The sequence below is a fragment of the Bos grunniens genome, chromosome 27, assembly GCF_055505025.1.
Source record: "Bos grunniens cultivar Pamir isolate PY7600 chromosome 27, Bosgru_T2T1.0, whole genome shotgun sequence".
In the NCBI taxonomy this organism is placed as follows: domain Eukaryota; kingdom Metazoa; phylum Chordata; class Mammalia; order Artiodactyla; family Bovidae; genus Bos; species Bos grunniens.
The window spans coordinates 15,845,141-15,867,545 of record NC_141191.1 but is presented as its reverse complement, the minus strand read 5'-3'; the positions used below and the strand labels follow the sequence as shown (position 1 = coordinate 15,867,545).

Sequence of the window (22,405 nt, the reverse complement as noted above, 5' to 3'; positions counted from 1 at the left end):
CCACACACATGCACACACACTGCCCCCCCCTACAACCAATAAAGCCACACCTCTTCTGTGTCCCCCTCCCCACTCCACTGAAAGTGTCCTTGGATGGTCACATGGCCCTCTGTTCAGGGAATGTCAATCCTCTTCTTGCTATTGTGTTTGACAACATCCTTCACCCTGCCCCCAGACCAGGACCATGCCCACCCTCTCAACCTCTCTGGCAGGTCCTTCCAACACCCCAACCATCTCCTCTCCTGGTCACCTTCTCACCCTTCCTGGGATGCCAGACCCACATCTGGTTGGGGAACCACTATATGTAGGATGCAGGCTGGCATTTTTATCTCCCACCTGATCCTTAATCCTGGCTCCAGATTTTTATCTCTGCTTGTTTACAGGCCGTGGTTCCCTGAGCTGCCCTACTGGAATTGTTAAGCTGGTACGTCCAAGAGCGGAGGTCACTTCACCCAGCTCCCGCCTGCCACCCGCTCCAGCCCTCCGTTTCCTCCCTCCATTCCCCCCCACCGCTGCTCCATCCACTCCCCCGACCGCCCCTTCCAGGGTCCGGACCCTGCGAGGTGTGGGCCCCTGGCGCTCACCGGAAGGACTGCACCTGCCGGGGCACCTTGTGGCTCTGCTCGCGGAGCCGGCACACGTCCTTGGACACCTGCCGCATCAGCTTCTCTGCGTTCAGGTCCTGCTTCTGCTCCTCTTCGGACTGCTCGGCCTGGCGGGGAAATGGAAGCACAGGGCCCCCGGGACGTTACTCGGAGGCTCCCGAGGGCGCGCTCTCAGGCCTGGAAGCTGCCGGGGCTCCTGTCAGGAGCGGGGCCGGGCAGCGCAGGCCGCGGGCACTTTTCTCCACGTCCGGGGTGAGGGGAGGGGAAGACACGCGCGAGCCCACCTCGTGCTGACCACGGGGAGCAGCCACTGGGTCGGGGCAAGGGGGAGCTTTAACCCATTAAAAAAAAAAATCTTTTGATACAGGCAATATGGGATCATTTTGTTACCTCTAGAACTCCTAGTAACCCTCCCTCTCAAAAAAAAAAAAATTAAAAATTAAAAACTACTTATAGCACCATGTTCAAGAAGTATATACTGTTAACATTTTGGTGAATACACTTTCAGTCTCTTACTCACCTTTTCTTTCTGTCTCACGCCTTTTAAAAGTTGTTTATTGATATAAAACTGACGTACTATGCCAGAAAAGTGCACAGGGGCGTGCGGCTCAGAGAGTTTTACAAAGTGATGCCCTTCTCACCCACCAGACTGCAGACACCCCGGGGGACGGCAGGGGAAGCCCCAACCCCTAAGTTTCCACAGAGCCTCCAGCTGCCAAGAGGATGAGCTGTGCTGTGGCCCTCGCAGGGAGGCAAGTGTGTATTGGGAGGGGTCACTGGAGCCGGGGGGCTGGGGACACAAGCTCACTTGGGCACCCATGGCCTCCCAAGTGGGTGCTCCAGCCGCGGGATTTAAGTGTGGCCCTGCCTCCTGGAGACCACTGGTCATGGTGGGGGCAGCGAGGGTAGTAAAGGAAATGGGTGATGAAATTAAGAGTCTTACAAGAGAGATCAGCTCAGGCCAGAGCTAGGCAGTTGGCACTAGGAGATAGGCAGGAAAACGGCTTTGTTGATGGCGCTGCCTGCAGCGAGCTGATGGGTCCTCCTGTCAATGGGACCCTTCTGGGCTCCTGTTATTAATGCAGGCAGCTCTACACTTTAGAGTCAAAGAATAAAGTCTTCAGGACAAGGTCTCTGGTTTACAGCCAAACTGATACAAACAGCAATCGTAGGACTAGGAGTTTGTTCTTTGGAAATGCTACTGAAATGAGAAAGGTGCCCCAAACTGTACAGGAGTGTTAACGTCCACAGGGTCCCGTGATTGAAATCTGGGAAGCCAGTGTTACGCCCCGGGTTTCAGGAGAGGGTAGGCTTCTCTCATAGCTCAGCTGGTGAAGAATCCGCCTGCAATACAGGAGACCCCGGTTCGACTGCTGGATTGGGAAGATCCCCTGGAGAAGGGAAAGGTTACCCACTCTAGTGTTCTGGCCTGGAGAATTCCCTGGATTGGATAGTCCATGGGGTCGCAAAGAGTCGGACACTGAGCGACTTTCACTTTCACTTTCAGGAGAGTGTGATTAACCTTCAGTGTACTGGGTAGGAGCCTGCCCCACAGGGAGGTCCAGTGATTTAGTCCCAGTCACGTTAAGGAGCTGGGCAGAGCGGGAACATGATCCTCGATGATTTACAGTTCTGGCTCCTCGCTCTGCCTCCTACAGGGCTTGTATGGTGCAAGAGGACACTGACTCTGATTCCCCTTTTATTCTGAGCTGCAAAACAGACTTCCCGCCATAAAGGAGGAAGGTAACACAGGCTCGGTGGCTCTCCGGACAAGGAAGGCTTTGTTGTGGCTTCTGTTCACGGCTTCCCCGGGAGCCGTATCTCTTATGACAACTGGCAGGCTCTTCTCTCACCGCTAGGCACTTTACAGCTACAGTGCCGAAAACCCCACAAATCCCCAACTGCAGGGGACAGGTGGATGTCAAGGGCAGGGGTGTGTGTGCACGTCGGAGTGTGCACTGGGGTGTCCCTGTATGTGTAAGGAGTGGAGGTGGGGTTGCAGAGCAAGCAGGAGACAGGCCAGTGGTTCTCACCGACCTCCATGGCCAGAATGCAAGGCACACAGTGGACACAGTCTCTAGCCGGGGACAGCAAACTTCAGAGACAGGAAAGAAAAGCTCATGACTCAGGTGACCTGCCTGTACACAGAGCTGGTAAATGCAGAGATGAAAAAGCATCTGTATTCAGGGGAGTCAGACCCTTCTCCAAAGGGCAGAGATGCACGGTGTGCTGTGGCTCTTTCCTCTCTACGGTCTGATGCCACGGCTGCCACTGGGCAGGAGAAACACGATGGGAACGGACATGCTGGGTGTGAGGATCTGAGTGGGGTGCTGGGGGTGCAGGCTGGCACCTTCCGCTGGGAAGAGGCTTTGGGGTGCGTGTACCTGCTTCCCCGCCTGTCTCAGGAGCTTCTGGAAGCGCTCGTCGTCCAGCATGCCCGGCGGCAGGTCCGTCTCGCCCTGGGCCTTCAGGTCCTCGAGCTTCTGCCTCAGGCCCCTAAGGGCCTGCAGCTCATCGTTGAGGCGACTCTGCCGGGTCAAGGAGGCCTGCAGGTCCAACTCCAGGTCCAGGGAGGTCCGCACGGGGCACTCGGGCGCTGCCCTCCGGAGGACCGGCTGGCACACCGCCTGCGGGGTTAGAGCACGACAGGACAGCCCCGCTGCAGCGGCGGTCCCTGGATGGGAGGGCTCCGGGCTCCTGAGGGCAAGGGGTGGTGGCCCGGTCCCCAGGGAGACAGAAACCAGGCACCACCCACCCTGGAGCACGCGCGGCCAAGGCGAATGAGCCTGTACTGCCCTGAACAGCAGAGAGTCTCTGGAGTTGCAACCAGGGTGCAGCCTAGCTCAGCCTGACCAGCTGACTGCCCAGAGCTGCCCTCTGCAGACCGCAGACACATCGTGAGGAACTGACTCCGAGTCAGGCACGCACCTCTGTCCCCGCAGCGCACGCCTTTGTCCATCACTTCTGTATATGCGGCTCAGCGGAGCTAGGGTCTGGATGCCCTCCTCTAACCAACGTCCTTCGACTCTTCCTACCTTACTTCCCGTCGTCTGACACCCACTCTCGCCCCTGAGTCACTGTGTTCCTTCTGGGGCCAAGCTTATCCGCTTATCAAGAAATAATCACTGACTGTGTATGAGTGAGACACCTGCTGGGGGTCTGTAGGCAAAACAAACACTAGGAGGAGAAGACATGATTTCTGACCTTGAGGAATTGGTTTAGAGGATGATGCTGAGAGAGTCAATTCCTAGGCAGGTTGATAAGAAGTCCGGGTCCCAAGGAGGAGAAAAGGGTCTGTGGCTCTCAAAATGGAGATAGGGGTCTGGAATTCTCAAGGAGGAGGAAAGGACAAACTTCTTTTTGTTTCCCCTACATTTCTTAGTCTTAGTCACATAAAGTTTTTTTTCTTTAAGCCCCCAACTGATGATTACACAACAAACAACTCAGTTTAAACTCTATACTAAGGATTATATAACAACAATGTATCCTGCTTGAGGACAGTTTCTCCTTCCTGAAAACCTTCTGGCTAATCCTATTATCTTAAAATGTAAATTATGGGAGTGGGTCTAGTAAGATCTTTATTTATTTTTTTTTAAATTTTATTTTATTTTTAAACTTTACATAATTGTATTAGTTTTGCCAAATATCAAAATGAATCCGCCACAGCTAGTAAGATCTTTACAACCTCGAGACATTGTTTTGATTTATTGTAATAACTAATTTAAAAAGTACGTAACTCCCTTGCTAACACTAGCTAAGGGGCACTCTCGTCCCCCTTCTGATGTCTGTGTCAGAAGCTTTCTCTGTTGCTTTTTTTACTTTAATAAAACTCTGCTATACAAAAACTCTTGAGTGATCAAGCCTGGTCCCGGAGTTAAATCTTCTTCGGAGATCACGAATCCGACATTGTTTGGCTATCATCTTGGGGGCTCATCTGGGATCTTCAGGACAAGGGAAGAGCTCTCAGAGCTCTAGCCTCTGCTTTCTCAGTATGCACGTTTTCCACTTTACTAACTCTACGGCGTGCTTGTGTGAATGAATGACACGCCCTGCGCCAAGCAAGTGATGAGCCCTGCTCTGCGGTTTCGTGGTGCCTCGTAATGACTGAAGGCAGCCCCCAAAAGGGAAGTCTTGTCGGGGTTTATACCGATCTGCCAATGCCAAGAAACACCCAAGGTCCCTGTGAGGAGAGCGGCCAGAGATGGGCAAAGCGTGTGCACCGAACTTTCCTTCCTTGGTCACCTTTTCCTGGTCTCTTGGACCACTTTGTAATTGCGTGGGGAATCAGAACTACTAACATAATCTGCTGGATCACAGACTTTCAGTGGATTGTGATTCACGCCATTACTATGTACTTTTACTTAGACCCTAAGCTTGATAGTCATGGAAGCGCCTAGCCTTGCTAGGAGCCGAAAGTTACAGGAGCACATTTGGGAGTAAGGCGAACTCCAGCTCCAGGAACGTCTCTCAGGCTAGAGGTCACTCTCCTGGCTGCCGGACTCAGGGGCCAGCGACCTGAAAGCGAGTCTTTGTCACGGCTGTGTTTCCTATCTATGTGGATAGAAGCACTGCTGGTCTTTGAGGACACAGAATGGGAATCGCAGGATCTGGTCAGATTGGAAGTGCAGTGGGCTTCTTCCTCTGGTAGTGCTAGCTCTTAGCAGACCAGAGGAGGTTCTCTGGTGGCTTTTGTCTCAACTCCCTAGATACTCCTTTTGTGGAATCTGTGGAAATGAACTGGAAGGATTGGCCCTAATAGCTCAAGGACAAAAATCACTTTTTCCTTGCTGGCCAGCCCTCCACCACCTCTTTTGCTATCACATATCCTGGCATGGAGACACTCAGAAGGGACGTCCTGATTGTCGTTCATCCCTCTATGACTCTCTGCTTCTACTGCGGTCAGGACTGTACTCAGGAATGCGCAGAGGCACATAAAGACGGATGCTTCCCCTAGGAGTCCTAGCTTGGCAAACATTCTGGGAAAACTACTCTGCTCCACCCCGGGTGGCATCAGGGAAGAAGGCAAATCACACCGAGGTCTTGGTGGTGGGGAACTAAGTCAGTCTGGGATGCCATCAGGTCTACCCCTGGCGCATCTCCACCCCGCCTCGGTGGTAGAACCGGGAGGGAAGAGTAAGATGCCTGCGTTGGTAACGGACAGACTATGTCCGACCAGAGAAGGAAAGCTTCGGTGGAGAGTCTGTCTACACCCCCATCTAGAGCAGGGAAGGACGCTTCTGGTTGAAAAAAGCCATGGCTGTGGATGCTGCTTTTTTCTCTCTTACAGACGGGAGCTAGCAGTTCCAGAACCACTCCTTTACAATGTATTTTTTTTTTTAAAAAAGAGCCGGGACAAGTTTGATCCCCAGAGTTTAAAAAGACATGCCTGATCTTCTGTGATACTGAATGGCCGGGTATCCTTTGAAAGATGGGGAACACTGGCCAGTTGAACGGTTTCTTAATGATACTGTTTCACAACTAGACCAGTTCCATAGAAAACAAGAAATGGGTAGAAGTGCCATATAGGTTGCTCTTTATCTTTCTGTGAGACGTGCCAGACTTGTGTCCTAAGGGTGCAGATTTGGGTGGAAACCGTCAGCTCCCTCCTATCCTCTTACTTTGCCCCTGTATCTGGGGCTCCCAACTGAACAGGCTGAGTCAGGGCACCCTTCCAGGAGGGCTTGCCTCAGTCTTGGTAGAAATTCAAACAGTACCAATTGCGGTCGAGACTATCGAGAAGATCCAAAAAGTACACAGAAGCCTTTAAGGGACTAACTTTATGAGCTTACTTGAAGAGATCCAATGTATGTCTTGGGACAGACACTGACTCCAGACTCGAGAGCTTGAGTTTCGCGGAAGCTTTTGGAGACCCCTGGCCTTCCTGCCTGTTACCCTCTCAATATGAGACAGTAAACAATAGAAAACCATAGATACAGGGCTTCCCTGATAGCTCAGTTGGTAAAGAAACTGCCTGCAATTCAGGAGAGCCTGGTTTGATTCCTGGGTTGGGAAGATCCTCTGGAGAAGGGTTAGGCTACCCACTCCAGTATTCTGGCCTAGAGAATTCCATAGACTGTATAGTCCATGGGGGTCGCAAAAAGTTGACTGAGCAACTTCCACGAGATAGTAAACAATAGATAACCGTGAGACAGTGTCACAGGAAGGATGGCAGGGAGGGATGCTCGGGGCTGGGTCACACCCGCATGAGGAAAGGTGTTCAGACAGGGTGGGCGGGACTGCTGGGGCGGAGGGAGATGAGATGGGTGTTTCCTGCCTAGACTGTTGGCAGTGGGGATGGAAAAAAGGGATTACTACTCATGAAAACGGGTACCGCCTGATACAAGAGAGAAGGACTCAGGTTTGACAGGTATCCCAGCTGGGAGGGTTGGCATGACGACAGTGCTCATGACAGACAGGAGGGAGAGGTCCGTCCGTCCCTCTTCTTGTTTCAGAGCTGTCGCCCAGACCTGAATAGCGCTCATTGTCTCCTCTGATTCCCCTTCTCCGCCCAATGTATCCTGCTGGAACGTTCTCTGCTGCTCTTACTACTGTTGCTGTTCAGCTGCTCAGTCGTGTCTGACTCTGTGACCCCATGGACTGCAGCACACCAGGCTTCCCTGTCCTTCACTATCTCTCAGAGTTTGCTCAGATTCATGTCCATTGATTTGGTGATGTTATACAATGATCTCATCCTCTGTCACCCCCTTCTCCTCCTGCCCTCAATCTTTCCCAGCATCAGGGTCATTTCTAATGAGTCCGGTCTTTGCATCAGATGGCTAGAGTACTGAAGCTTCGGCATCTTATTAGCTTTCCCTTTATTCAACCTCTACTCTAACAAACAGCAGAATCATCTGGACACACACCCTCTTTGACTGCATTACTCACTGTTTCAGACCAGAAACCCTTCCTAGCTGTCAGGCATGTGGGGGCTTTGTAAAGAATCCCATGTGCACAGCCTGCTGGTGAGTGTGTAACCGAGGGCGTGCTTGTGTGTAAGCTCTGCCCATCTCCCTGGTGTCCATGACCCCACCGCGACTGCTCTCAGGCTGTCAGAGTGGTGTCGCTGAGCTGCGAAGGGGTGTGCGGACGGGCCCCCCAACCCTGTGTCTCACGTGGGGTCCCCGCCTTCCCAGCCAGGACGCCCGCCCCGCTCCCTTCAGCTCCCTTCACGTCTCGGGCTGTAACTCCTACATCAGAACTCTTCCTTATTCGCATCTACTAGACTCCACCTGCTCACTTTAAAAGCTATCAACAATGATCTCCTAAATGACGTTTCAGGATTAACCTTTATCTGGTTCAAGAAGTTCTAGGAACTAAGGTTTATCAGTAACCCCACTGTTTTTGAGCTTCACTCAATTCATAAAACACTTCTGGTTAAAAGTTCTCTGAAGAGTGTTATCGTTCTCTGAAAGTATGTTTTTAAAAGTGCAGAGGCCTTGCAATCCCACTCCTGGGCATATATCTGGAGAAAAACATGATCTGAAAGGATATACGCACCCTAATGTTCACTGCAGTGCTGTTTACAGTAGACAAGACGTGGGAGTAACCTAAATGTCCATCGACAGAGGAATGGCTACAGAAGACGTGGTACATTTATTACCGTGGAATAGTACTCAGCCATTAAAAAGAATGAAACAATGCCATCTGAAGCGACATGGATGGACATAGAGGTTGTCATACTGAGTGACGTAAGTCAGACAGGGAAGAAGACATATCGTATGACATCCCTTATATGTGGATTCTAAAAAAAATGATACAAATGAACTTACAAAACAGAAAGAGGCTCACAGACTTAGAGAATGAATTTATGGTTGCCTGTTATATTTAAAATGGAAAACCAACAAGGACCTACCGTTTAGCAAAAGGGACTCTGCTCAGTGTTATGTGGCAGCCTGGACAGGAGGGGAGTTTGGGGGAGAATGGATACATGAATATGTACGACTGAGTCCCTTCATAGTTCACCTGAAACTACCACAACATTGTTAATTGGCTATGCCCCATCCAAAATAAAAAAGTGTTTTAAAAAAAGTGCAGGAGACTTAGGAAGGAGTGGAAAATAATTTTCATTCTAGTTGAAACTAGAGGTGCTTTTAAAGCATTAAGTTTGGTAACCTGAAACAGCTATACTTTAAAATGTCCTGAAAATGCTGAGGTTAAATCAATGCTTGCATATTTACCTTTGGAAAAAAGAAATGTGCTTATGACCATCAAGTAACTAGGAAGCTAAACCAGGAAGCTCAGTGTTAACCAGTCACTGCACTTTGCCCAGAGGCATTAAACCGGGGTCGCTGGTGAAGGCAAATGATTCACCATGCCCTCCAGTCTTCACTCCGGTCCACCGGGCCCAAGCTCTGGCTGAGCAGGGTCACTCCTTCTCAGAATGTGTTTCCGGGCCCTGTGCCATGTCAGGCTACCTACCGACAGCACCCAGCATCCTGCCCCATTACCCCAACAAAGCTACCACCTTCTTTTGAGATTGTTGTCCGAAGGCCAGAGACCTTCCCCATGAAGGCTTTCTGATTCTCCCGACAAGGTGAGCTCACTGCATGGCTTAGCTCACACAGAGCTGCATTCCCACTGAGCAAGACACTCTAAGCCGATACAAAGCAGCTTCAGAAATCAGCACAAAACAAAAGATTAGCAAACGAAAATTTTCCATTAGCATTTCAGCTGCTGGTAAGTGAACAGGAATATTCTGAACCCTCCAACCATATTATTTAAATATTCGCCCAGAGTCGCCATTGCGCTCTTATCCAGAGATCTCTGGCTTCCAGGAAAACCTGACTTGAGCTTTTCCATCTACATTGATCTTAGCCTTCTGAAAAGATCTGTCTTCTAAGCAAGCTGCTGAAACCAGGACGACTCCTTTACGTGCTCCTTTACCAGGAAGTCTGCCCTTCACACAAGGTACCAGGTGTTATACTCTCCCCACAGCTGCTCCAAAGCAAGCCGCCCCCAACCCCCAGTGGCCAAGACGCCCCCAATTCCCAGCAGCCTTTTCTCCGTCCATGCTTCATACCGAATCTGTCCTTTGCTATCACAGGTTCTACCCCAGCGATGAATGAGCGGTCTCTAACTCATCCTTCTCTGGAACAGACACTGCGTTTGTGTCTCCACGATTACAGTGGCTTCAACCCACAGCCCAGGAGCACGGAGCAAGGATGCCCCGAGGCCCTGGGGTTCTGAGTCTGACACGCTCGACTCAGGGTGGTCTGCGACCTTGGGATGCCAACGATGGACTACATACCCTCTTGACTCTCAAACTTCGACGTTCGGTGGAGTTCCTCACAAACAGTGATTTTTTAGCCAGTGTTGAACTGTCGCTGTCACTTCGATTTAACTGGCAACAAAGGATTTAAAAAAAAAATAAAAAATAAAAAAAATAAAAAATAAAAAAATAAAAATAAAAAATTAAAAAAAAATAAATAAAAAAAAAAAAGAAAGAAAGAAAGAAATCAGTGCATCACCCTGTGTTAGAGGAAGTCTAGAACTGAGAACTTGATCATAGAGAGAACATAGTTACTAGTTTGTCTTTTTTTTCTCTTTTAACACAGGGTTATGACCTTGCAACTCAAAAGTGTGTTCTGAGGATCAGTGACATCACCCGTGTGTGTGTGCTAAGTCGCTTCAGTCGTGTCCGACTCTTTGCGACCCCATGGACTGTAGCCCCCCAGGCTCCTCTGTCCATGGGATTCTCCAGGCAAGAATACTGGAGTGGGTTGCTATTTCCTTCTCCACAGTTTATTTCTTTAAGAAAATCCTCCTCAAACGAGTTTTTCCCCATTTGATGCTTTTCTAATTTTCTTAAATAATTACCTTTTGATTTTAGTTATAAGAAGTTATGTGTTAAGATAATTACATACATTTTGAAATGAAATTATCCTTTGAATTGTTAGCTAATATGCATCATCCATTCTTTAGAAGAAAAGTTTGTGTGAAGCACAGAGCTCAGGATCAGAGTGAAGTCACGGCATCAAGGACACCCTCACCCAGGGGGTCCATCTCCACTGCCTCACCTGCTTCAGGTCTTTGCTGAAATGTCACCTTTCAGGGATGTCTGTTCTCAACCCTGCTTCAATTTGCAAGCTTCATCCTCAACATCCTAACCCTTCTTACCTTGCTCTACAGTTTTCCATAGCACTGGGCCTCACCCAGAGACGTCAGAGGTTATTCATCATGTTTACTGTTTGGCTCAACTCATAAGAACGAAAGCCTTGCAAGGGCAGAGCTCTGGGTCTTTGGTTCATGGATGAGTCCCAAGTATCTGAAGTTATGCTTAATAAATAGCAGGTGCTTAATAAAAATGTTTGTTGAACTGAATGGATAAATTTAGAATTTTCTAAGTATTTTCTAACCCACTTTGTAATGTCAAAACTAAATTACTATAAATTACAAATACTTATGGAACTAGAATGTGATAAACTGATATATATCACACAATTCTCTCCACAGAACTATGAATCTGTTTGGAGGCATCAATGAAGGCGATTTTTGTTCTGAAACGCAATTCACTATTTTTAATTTGGCAGGACCAACATGGTTTGAAGCAGGCATGATACACTGCCGAAATACACCAGCCACCGTAACTCTCACGTCACTGAAGGTTTTGAATACACACTGGGGTCCAGACAGACTGAGCAGCCAGGCCCTTAAGGTCAGTTATTTGACAGATCAAAGGCAGTAGAAACGAAGAGATGGTAAATGTGGGAAAAGAAAGGAAAGGAAAAAATTCCACAACCCACACTAAAAAGAATGATTGGGAGTGTGATATTTCATGTATATTTTCTGGCATTTCTAGTCATTGCTGCTGCTGCTGCTGCTAAGTCGCTTCAGTCATGTCCGACTCTGTGCGACCCCACAGACGGCAGCCCACCAGGCTCCCCCTAATTCGAATTTGAAGACGCCCGTGGCCCAGTCTATTGTCACTGCTGGGCCACCCCGGGGGCAGGGGGTGGATGTGGCAGCTCCCGAGAAACGACCTGCCCTGCGGACCCTTGATCCCGCGGACCCCTGACCCTGTGGACCCCTGACACCACAGACCCCTGACCCCACGGACCCTGACCCCGCAGACCCCTGAGCCTGCAGAGCCTCACCCCACAGACCCCTGACCCCATGGACTCCTGACCCCACAGATCCCTGACCCTACAGAGCCTTACCCTGCAGACCCCTGACCTCATAGGCCCCTGACCCCACAGATTCCTGACCCCGCAGAGCCGTCACCCCGCAGACCCCTGACCCCGCAGAGCCTTACCCCCAGGCCCCTGACCTCGTAGGCCCCTGACCTCAAAGATCCCTGATCCTGCAGACCCCTGACCTCGAAGACCCCTGACCCCACAGACTCCTGACCCCTCAGACCAATGACTCCTTAGGCCCCTGACCCCCTAGGCCCCTGACCTCAAAGATCCCTGATCCTGCAGACCCCTGCCCTCGAAGACCCCTGACCCCACAGACTCCTGACCCCACAGACTCCTGACCCCTAGGCCTCTGACCCCGCAGAGCCTTACCCTGCACACGTACTGGCTGCGCTCCCCAGGGGAGAAGGTCTGCGAGCGCACGATCACGCTGCTCCTCATGAAGGGGCGCTGGCGTGCGCTCAGGCTGCTGTGGTCTTTGGGGCGTACAACCATGCTGGCACCGCTGGCCTCGTCGGTGTTTGTCTCTTTATCAACCTGGAAGAGAGGTCGGCGATCTGTCAGGGGTGGTGAGAGGGGAGCATGGGGTGCTCCTCTCCTGAGTGTGGAAGGAACAGCTTACAAGAGACCCAGGGAGCACCAGGGCCTTTCTCCAGACGTGAAGGTGGTTTTCTATTAGTTTCTGGGAAGTCATCCTCAGTGGGTAGGATCGTATTTGTCCAACAAGGTCACCCATAAATGGAATGGCGGGGCCCCCTCTAATAGTTCAGGCCCAAAATAATGAAGCCTTGGTTTACAGAGGGGTAATGTGCTTCTACAAAGAGTCTGATTTGAGAATGCTTCATCATTAAACAGTACTCAACCTCATGGTTAGTTTTTTTTGCTGAATAAATGATAAAAGTAGTTAAACACAGGAAGATGGAAATACACTAGTTAAACCTCTGGTTTGCACAGAATACAAATTTATATATACAGCCATCATGGGTCTCCGTGGCGGTGGGGTTCCAGCACACTGAGCTCCGTGGATGCTCAGGTCCCATGGCTGGCCTCCCCATCTGGGGTTCCCCATCATCGCGGTCAGCTACTCATGGACCACGGTTACTATCTGCAGGTTGCTGAGTCAGATCCATGGTTGGTTGAATCCACGGATGCAGAGACCATGGACACTGAGGGCCGAATGTACTCACACACATGAAGTGTTCAGTCAGGGTTAGTACTGTTTTTAATCAGAAATAAATTGGAATTTTTAAAACTCTCACAGTGGTTGGCACCCTCAAACCTTGAAAATGGCTTCCCCCCTTTGGAGATGGCAGTCTGGCAGTCTCAACATGTCTCTTTGTTCAGTCACTAAGTTGGGTTTGACTCCTGGTGCCCCATTGGCTGTAGTCCGCCAGGCTCCTCTGTCCATGGTACGACCCAGGCAAGAATCCTGGAGTGGGTTGCCATTTCCTTCTCCTGGGGCTCTCCCTGACCCAGGATCGAACCCTCGTCTCCTGCGTTGCAGGAAGATTCTTTACCACTGCACCACCAGGCAAGCCCCCGCATCCCTCACTAACCAGCAAAACCACCTGGTTAACGGGCCTGGCAACCGCACACAATCAGGTCACCTGCCCCTTCTGGGACTGGTTTCAGTGAGAACCCCATCTAACCAAAACGGGCTTCACACGCTCACTTCACGTTTGAGACTGAAACAGACTCATAACATTTATGAAACGTAAAACAACTAAGCAGGCATCCTGGAGTTTTCCAGGAAATCCTGAAAACACTTTCAGTAAATATTCACAGAACACTCACAGAGAGCTAAACAGCACTGTTTATCTTCTTTTATGAAATTTAAGCAGAGAATGAATATTTGGGGCCCACTTGAAAATGTTGAGGCATTTATAATGCTTCTTGTGGTCTGTTCCCACAAACACTCATCTTGATCAGCTTTGGCACAAAAATCCTAACATGAATTATGCACAGAGACAAGCCTGGACTCCGTGGTGCCTCTAGGAGACTGCTTTAGGAGGGAGCGGTCGGCAACGCTCACCAGGGCCAGTGTTCCTGAGGGGGGCTGCGTCCCAAGGTCACTGGCACAGCTGCTGTCTTTCCTACTTGTGTCCTCACTCATCTTGGGCACACTTGGGCAGGAGCTTGCGTCTTCCACACAGCGACTGCCCTCCGCCAATTTCACTTCAGCCCCTTCCTTGGCCACAATTTCATCTGAGGCCTCTCTCAGCATGGCCAACCTATGGGTGAAACAGAACACGACCCCGTTTAGGGTCAACCAGATGTGCTATGTGATCAGTGTTACCTGGGCACGTTAACCCTTCCTCTGGGTCACGAACAGACTCACGCATCACGATGCAAGCCAGTTCTCTGGCTGGAACTTTTACTAAAATGCTCATGAAAAATAAAGTCAACACCTTACTCTCCAGCAATCTGCAGTAAAATCACCATTAAAAAAAAACCAAAAAGTGAAATTCATGAAACTTGATATAATTTCTGCTGCTGCTGCTGCTAAGTCACTTCGGTCCTAAATTATGCTAAATATGCTAAAAGATCACATACAAAGTTTAACCCACCATTTAAAAATATTGACACTCGCTCTACTATAACTTGGTGTCAGTTGTTCATTTATTATACAATTAATCAAACCACAGACTAGAGCAACTCTGCTAAGAGTGAATAAAAATATCCACTATCAACCATGCTTGTGATGTGATGTGAAGTCGCTCAGTCGTGTCCGACTCTTTGCGACCCGGTGGACTGTAGCCCGCCAGGCTCTTCTGTCCATGGGATTCTCCAGGCAAGAATACTGGAGTGGGTTGCCATTTCCTTCTCCAATCAACCATGCTTACAGTGTAGCAAAGGTGGAACCCTGGATAGAAGAGTCTTAACCACTCGGATAACAGAAGACTCTGAATGGTCTGTGATCTTGTCTTTAACAAAAGCCACTACCTGGGCTTGGGTGGCACTAAAAGTTAGGCTCCGGAAAACAAATAGGGTTCATATTCTGTATAAACTGATCTGACAGGAAAGCAAAGAGTCTCCGGATGGGGAAGAATATCTCATTCTTTGTGGAGTTTCATGTTCTTGGTATGGGAACACTGTTTCCACTGATAACTAAAGGTCAAGCTTTAACTGTGATCAGTGATATGTCGACAAATTGGAACAGACTAGTTGTTAAACAGTTGGTCATGAAATGAATGTGGGGGAGCTAGCAATGAGGACTATAAGTCATCAGTTCCCTGAGGTTGCAGTCTCAGTGTATTTTAAAAAATATTTACTTTTCTGGCTGCGCCGGGTTCCAGCTGCAGCACGTGGGGTTTTCGGTCTTTGTCGCGGCATGCACGACCTTCAGCGGCAGCCTGTGGGACCTAGCTCTCTGACCAGGGGTCGAACCTAAGCTCCCTGCATTGGGAGCATGGAGTCTCAGCCACTGGACCGCCAGGGAAGACTCTCTAAGTGTATTTTGTTGAAATATGTGTGAAACAAGTTGTACTTTATGTATGCAAGGTATTTAAAGATACGATGAACCTCATCATCACTCTCGTACTTACTTTTTTTTGCTGTGCTCTGATTTTTATTCACTATAAAGGACTTTTGATAAGAACAAGGTATCTCTGTACCTTTTTATGTCGCTGTAGTAAGCTTCTGCTTCCAAATATCCACAATTTTGTTATTTACATCTTGTTACTCCAAGTTTGTAGAAACTCTTGTATACACACACACACACAAATGCTGCTGTATATGTATGTATATGCAAATATATGTTGACAGTAGTTCAAACATAACAGTGTAACAATACACACAAAATGAGTTCAAATGATTTTACATATGTACTAAAAAAAACTGACACTTTCACTAAAATATGTTTTTTAGAGAAAACAGTGCAAACTTGGAAATACAGTTCTTTATACGTATATGTATCTAGATAAACGCTGTAATAACCTTTTTTTCTTTAAAAAAAATAAAAAAATCAAGGTATGAAAAGTAAGAAGGGAACAGTAAAAGAAGGTGAATAGTTACACAAACAGAAAAGTAACCACTCAGAAGCTGTTTTCTAAAAATCTGTCTTGAACTACCAGCACCTAAATGGTGCCTCCAGTAGTTTACAGAAAAAGAGTCTGCGTTTAAATTTATCTATGACTCTGTAATAAACTATCATGTTTTTCAAAATAGTTTAGACTTTAAACAAATAAACAAGAAAAGTTCAGAAAGTAGTGTCAAAATTACTGAGGTAAGAATCTTGCTCACATGTTAGTAACTTTGTCTACGGTCTCATCATTACTTTTTCAACTCTCTAACACCAAGGAGTGGCTTTTCCTAGGGCCACTCCTTGAAGCTGCGTTATTTTCTATTAATTCCAGAACAAGATCTAAACCCAAGAAGGTGTCCCTCAAAGTGTCTTCTGAGAAACTAAACACACCGTCTTTGAGATGCCAGGAGCAGAATGAAAGAACTCTTATTTACCAATCTCCATCTGGACCTCTGTGCTCTTCTTCCTGCCCTGGTTCTTTTTCTTGTGCTAATTCTTGTTCCACGGCCAAGAGCTCAGCTGATGTTCTTGCAAGTAAGGCTGACACTGCATCCTGGAGAAGGTACAACGTAGGGCCATTAACACCGTAAACTTCAGAAATGATTTAAAACGTTATCAGATGGGGACTTGGGCTCTAGTTGTGGAGGAGAAGGAAGTACGAGACTCACTTCTTTCGCTGAGAACAAATATGAAAGCTGAATACAATAAAAGGAAAAGCAAAAAACTCCAGCTGTTTCAAAGCAACGAAGAGCAACAAAGGCAGTTAGGACTCAAGGGTGAAGATCCCAGGGAGGAGGGGAATGTAAGGAAATGTAATGCCACTCTTCTCCTTGGGGGTGTGTTTCGATGCCGTGGTGAGGCTCACAGGTGACAGGCTATGGTCGCCCTGGACTGAGGCAGTGAGGGGAGGATGCAGAGATGAAAACAGAGCTGAGGACAAGGGAGACTGCCTATGAGGGGTCTGGGAAGATAAACTGCAAAGTGCACAATATTCCTGTCGAGACCTTTGCACCCTCTAAGCCACATACGTGCAGAGTGAGAAGCTGAGAAAGTAAAACCAGCTGCTAGGAGGCTGAACGGTAAGCAGATACTTCAGTTGCCTCATGGTCCTAGGAAGGAAGAGAATAATTCAGGTCCCTCAAGTGATCCAGGTGAGCTGTCCATGTTGTCATCTGCCTTCCAGAAGGATACTGGATCATCTCTAGAGGAAGCTACCCACCAGATCCTCTGCACTCCATACATAACATCCAGCACCCCGCTGGAAACAGAACCCCACGACTGAAAGCCAAGAAGAATGACTGGCAAAAGAAGCAGACCCATAGGTGATCCACATACCTAGAGAAGAAAGTAAAAGTTTTGTAATTAATATGTTCAAGAAAACGGATGAAACAATGGAGAATTTAAAATAAACAGAAAAACACATGAGCACATTTGAGTGAAACTGCTGAAAACCAAAGAAAAAGAGGAAATTTTACAAGCAGTGAAAGAAAAAAGGTGTAATACTTTATAAGAATCAACAATTAGCCTATCCTCCAGCAGCTGAACAGAATCAGTGGAAGCCAGATGACAACAAAACATTGTTTTCAACGTGTCCAGAGAAATAATCACTTACTTAGAATTCTGAATATGCAGGAAAAAGAGTCCTTCACAAATGAAATTGAAAGAACATGCCAAAAGACCTGTACTAAAAGAAACACTAAAGGAAATTCTCCAGGCAGAAGGCGAATGACCTGAATTGGAAGCACAATAATGCAGAAAGGAAAAGAAAGGCTAAAGGGTATAGGGGAAACCGGAATAAATGCTGATTGTCAATAAAACAATGATAATAATGTGTTGCGGGATTTAAAATAAATGTAACTAAAATATATCCGGTAATTGCACAGGAGGAGGAAAGAGAATCATGAAGTAAAAGAAAAGCCTTTAAAAATCTTTGTACCATTTGCAAAAAAGCAAAAAGCATTAATTCAACGCAGTTTCTAATAAGGATGCATGCTGTAATCATCAGGGAAACAGCAAAAAAGAAAAGACTGTAGTACTAATTAATGATCTGAAGGAAGAAAAAAATCTAAGTTTAAAAATACTTGGTTAATCCAAAAGAAGGGGAAAAACAAGGACTAAAAGGGAACAAAGAGTAAGATGAAAGGTTCAAAGCCAAATATAACAATAATAGCATTAAGTGTAAATAAACATTTCAATTAAAAGAAGATTTTAAAACTGGATAAGACATCAAAACCAACTAAGTACTGCTTACAAGTGAAACACTTTAAATACAAGAACTCAGAAAGGTTGAAAGTAAAAGAATAATAAAAGATAAACCATGCAAATGCTAACCAAAAAAACTGATATGATTATTAATATCAGCGTTATTAGCAAGAGGGATATTTTATAAAGATAAAAGGGTCAGTTGAACAGAAAGATACAATATGATGCTAAATTTATATTCATCTAATAACTTGGATGCAAAATACATAAAGCAAAGACTAACAGAACTAAAAGAAGAAACAGTCATCTATAAGCATAAGCTGGAGACTTTACTGTACCTTTAAACAGTGATAAAATAAGCAAATTGAAAAATCAGTAAATGCAGAAGATTTGAAAAGCAAAACCAACAAAGGTGGCCTGCAGAAAATACACCCTTTTCAAGAGTATGTGGGACTTATACTAAAAGTGAACACCTGCTAAGCCATAAAGCAGGTCTCAATATTCTTTACGATAGAACATATGTAAACACATGTATTAGTTACACAATTCAGTCTGCTTTATTCCAGGAATCTGAAACAGATTTAGCATTCAAAAGTCAATCAATGTATAATCCACTACATTGAGAAAATAAAAGGAAACAGCCATGTAATCATCTTAGGAGATAGATATAGTAAAAATGCTTGATAAAATCCAATATCCATGCATAATAAAACCCTTAGCAAACTAGAAAGAGAAGGAAACTTCCTTAATCTGATAGCAATGATCTATAAATAGCCTCAGAAAAAATCATTCTAAATGATGAATTCTTGAAAGCCTTCATTTTGAAAAAGCCTGGTATTGTAGACAGAGATAGACAACTAAGCCAACAGAGCAGAACAGAAAGTTCAGGGACAGGCTAATACGCAGAAGTCATCTGACTTAGGATAAAAGCTGGCACTGCAGTGCAGTTAAGGAAAGATGTATTTTCAACAAATAATCCTGGGTCAATTGGCTAGCACATGGATAAAAAAAAGAAACGACCCTGACCTCTACCTCAAAGCCTACACAAAGATTAATTTCAGAGGGGCTGCAGACCTAAGTGTCTCAGTAAGACTTGACTCACCAAGTCTACGGAATCCACGAGCGGCTGGCTTGGTTGAAATACCGAGTCCTCAGTCTCCTCTTCTCTCTTCTTGCAGGGCATTTGCTTTGAAGGAAGCAAGTTATACCACAGAGTGAAAACCCCATTGGAAAAGGGTAGGTCCGCCAGGCTGATCTGAGTTCCCGCCTGTGTGAAAGGAAAGGAAACAAGAAAAAAAAAGAGAGAGAGAAAATGAAATGTTTCAATCTATATTTGCTCTCTCTAATATAATGAAGATTATTAGACAAGCTTGTTTTAGGGAAAAAAAAAGATGCAATACTCATGATACAAAGCACTGGTGGATTTCTTTTTTTAAACCTGGAGATGTCTTATATTTTCAGGTGTGACTAAGTAAGAAATGTTGAAAAAGAAAAATGAAGTTGGCTCTTGAACACCATGAGGGTTAGGGGGGCCGACAGCACTCCCCACTCTGCCGTTGAAAATCCACGTGTAACTTTACAGTTGGCCCTTGTATTCAAGGTTCCACAGCCTCAGATTCAATTAACCACAGATTATGTAGTATTATGGCATGAATTTGGTAGGAAAAAAAAAAATCTGTGTGTAAGTGGACCTTGAAAGAATCCCAGTGTTCATTTTTTGATTGGTGTTACAGCTGACCCTTGAACTACACGCATTTCAGCTGGAGACAGCATGGCTTCCTGAAACCGGGGCACACCTCTAGATGCCTGTACCTCAACACTCTGTGCAGCTCTGCTGGGATGTACTGATGTACCCAGTGGTGGGCTGAACCCGCTATCAGTGACGTGTGAAGTCTTCTGTGCTGGCGTGCAAGTGTCCTATTGCTCTTAACAGTCATTCTGAGGTCTTCCTACCAGCTCTACCCCCATCGCTGGGAGAACGTGCTCAAGTAGGGAACTTTACTCACTGTTCTGCGTAAATTAAATCTGAACAGTGAACTAGGGGTGGGATGTCCTTTCGATATCTATCCATATTCACAAGCTGCGTGACCTTGAACACATGACCCCTCTAAGGAGTTCCTCATCTGCAAATGTCATCATACCCTTTTCCTAAGACTGTCCAGGGGATGAGTGAGATAATGTATGTAAAGTGCCCAGCACTGGGCTCATATTGGGAATAAATACGCATACTCTACAGTGATGGTCATAACAGAGGCCAAGTTCCAAAGGTTAGAAATAAAGAACTCGATTTTTACAGAGGATCATAATTGCTAAGCAAAATCAGAAAGGTCCGAAATAAAGAGAACGGAAAGCAGAGATTAAGACTTCAGACAAAAAAATGAAGCCACTGCTGGGCTGTGTCGGAGGCACTGGGCGGACAGGCAGTAGTTCGGGGCTGGCAGAATGGCCACTGGAAAGGGACTCTCAGCACATCCAGTGGTGTCACCTGAAGGTCGAAATGAGAGGTCCTACCAGGCACTCCTCCCTGCGGTGTTTCCCGACAGAGCACAGGTCCACCCTCAGGGTCTTCTGCTGCAGGGCTGTCTGGGAGATGGCCACTCTGAATACATCACTGAACAGCAGGGACTCCGCAGCTGGGTGCACTTTCGTTCGAAACAGACAGCTGACGTCACTTGAGGAGGGAAGCAGAGCAACCCGGAAATACCTGCAAAGAACAAGGATGAAATGGAGTCACCGGTTCAACGATCCTGACTTTGCAACTGGTGTCTGGAACGGTCCTCCCGGGGGAGGAGCGCCGGGGACACCGACTTCATCGCCAACCCCAGGCTCACGGCCACCACGGTCATCGTCGTCATACCCAGGGGCTCGGAGGCTCTGTTCCTAACACACCGGTGCCTGCAGCATCCTGGATCATGCCAGGCCGAGCCTGCCCCCCTGCCCTGGAGCTGCAGCAAAGGCCCTCGGCAGGGAAGTGAGGGGGATGAAGACCTAGGAGTGGACGGATTTGCGTCCCGCCTGCCCACGTCCGGCCAGTTCCACAGTGATCACCACCTGGACCTGCGAAAGTGGGTTAGACACGGGTGACTGTGTCCCAAAGAACACTCGTCCTGTGCATGAGACAAGAAATGCTGATGGTCATTCTCTAGGGATGGGACGTCTTGTCCTTCCAGAGGAAAAGAAACACTAAGGAGTGTACAGTTATGACGATTTAAGAGAGATGAATTTTTAACAGTTCAAAAAATCACTGCCTAGCATCTCAGAAGTCTCATATATGATAAACGGTTTCATGCTTTGTCAAATTCACAGGAAGAGTCTGACAAAAACAGTACCTCTACCACCACTTTCAAGTGAGTTTTCTGAGCGCATATTACATGAGGACCCACAGTCCCTATGAACAACATGAGGTATTTAAATTCTGTTAAATTCCCAGAAACAGAATACCTATTAAATCCCTCCCCACTGCCCCATTTCCAGGCTTTCTGTTTCATATTCTAAAGAGCTTCCTTCTCCGACAATAAAAAGTATACGTTCACGTGAAGAACTGAGGAAGGCCTTTCTGTGTTTGTATCGACGCTGATTACGGGGACTCAGCATGAAAAACCTAGTGGGCCCTGGGCCGCAGCCGTTAAGGCTGGAGGTGTAGCGGGAGAAGTCGTCTTTCTCTGCCTTCCTGTTGTCGTTCAGTCCCTGAGTCGTGTCCGACTCCTTGTGACCCCGTGGGCTGCAGCACGCCAGGCTCCCCTGTCCTCCACTATCTCCCGGAGTTTGCTCAAACTCATATCCAATGAGTCGGTGATGCCATCCAACCATCTCATCCTCTGTCTCCCCCTTCTCCTTTTGCCTTCAATTAGGAGGGAGAAGTCACCGAAAGAATCATCAGCCAGTCATCCCTGAACACTACTGATGGGGAGCCCCAACCTCAGAGCTGGGACGCAGGCTCCTGGGGTGTGGAGCCACCCCCTTAAGCCCCCACCTCGCTGCCCCGTTCATAAAACCAAAGGAGGGGGTGGGCCCGCCTCACCCCCTCTTCGTCTCTGTCTAGAGCTCATGAAGGCATGACCAGCCCTGCTATATTTTCCCCCGTGTCTTCACCTGGATGAGCTGCTAGATGTAAAGTTCTCACTCGGTAATCTCAAGTTCTTCGATTTGTTCTCCACAGATTCTACTTACACTTTTGAAGAGTGAGGTATCAGGAAGGCATGCAGGTTTCGGAGTTGTGCTACAGTCACCATGAAACTTGACCTTTTTGCGTCGTATCTATTCAGAGAGAAGCGGATGAGATGAGACAGGGCACAGGCCACTCGCCGGCGCAGGGAGGCGGGAAGCCGCCCTTCCGGAGCCGTCCTCACCTCAGCCCGATCTGCACCTGGGCCGTCTCCATGACCACGGCGTCCTCCTCGCTGTACGGCACGTCCTCGGCCTCACTGGGCCTGCGCATGGGG

At 47.5% G+C, this 22,405-nt stretch overlaps 1 protein-coding gene across 3 annotated transcripts in view; it reads right to left on the bottom strand.

The window, feature by feature from the left end:
* WWC2 (WW and C2 domain containing 2) overlaps positions 1-22,405 on the bottom strand; it is a 152,076-nt gene that overhangs the window by 4,475 nt on the left and 125,196 nt on the right. For all 3 annotated transcript variants that reach the window (XM_086379907.1, XM_086379905.1, XM_086379906.1), the window contains 10 exons: positions 22,313-22,393; positions 22,134-22,220; positions 20,475-20,667; positions 19,066-19,230; positions 16,196-16,314; positions 13,770-13,968; positions 12,110-12,274; positions 9,853-9,945; positions 2,990-3,232; positions 585-712 (listed from right to left, as the gene is read on the bottom strand). In XM_086379907.1, the coding sequence (XP_086236033.1) occupies positions 585-712; positions 2,990-3,232; positions 9,853-9,945; positions 12,110-12,274; positions 13,770-13,968; positions 16,196-16,314; positions 19,066-19,230; positions 20,475-20,667; positions 22,134-22,220; positions 22,313-22,393 (1,473 nt within the window). The remainder of the gene's footprint in view (positions 1-584; positions 713-2,989; positions 3,233-9,852; positions 9,946-12,109; positions 12,275-13,769; positions 13,969-16,195; positions 16,315-19,065; positions 19,231-20,474; positions 20,668-22,133; positions 22,221-22,312; positions 22,394-22,405) is intronic.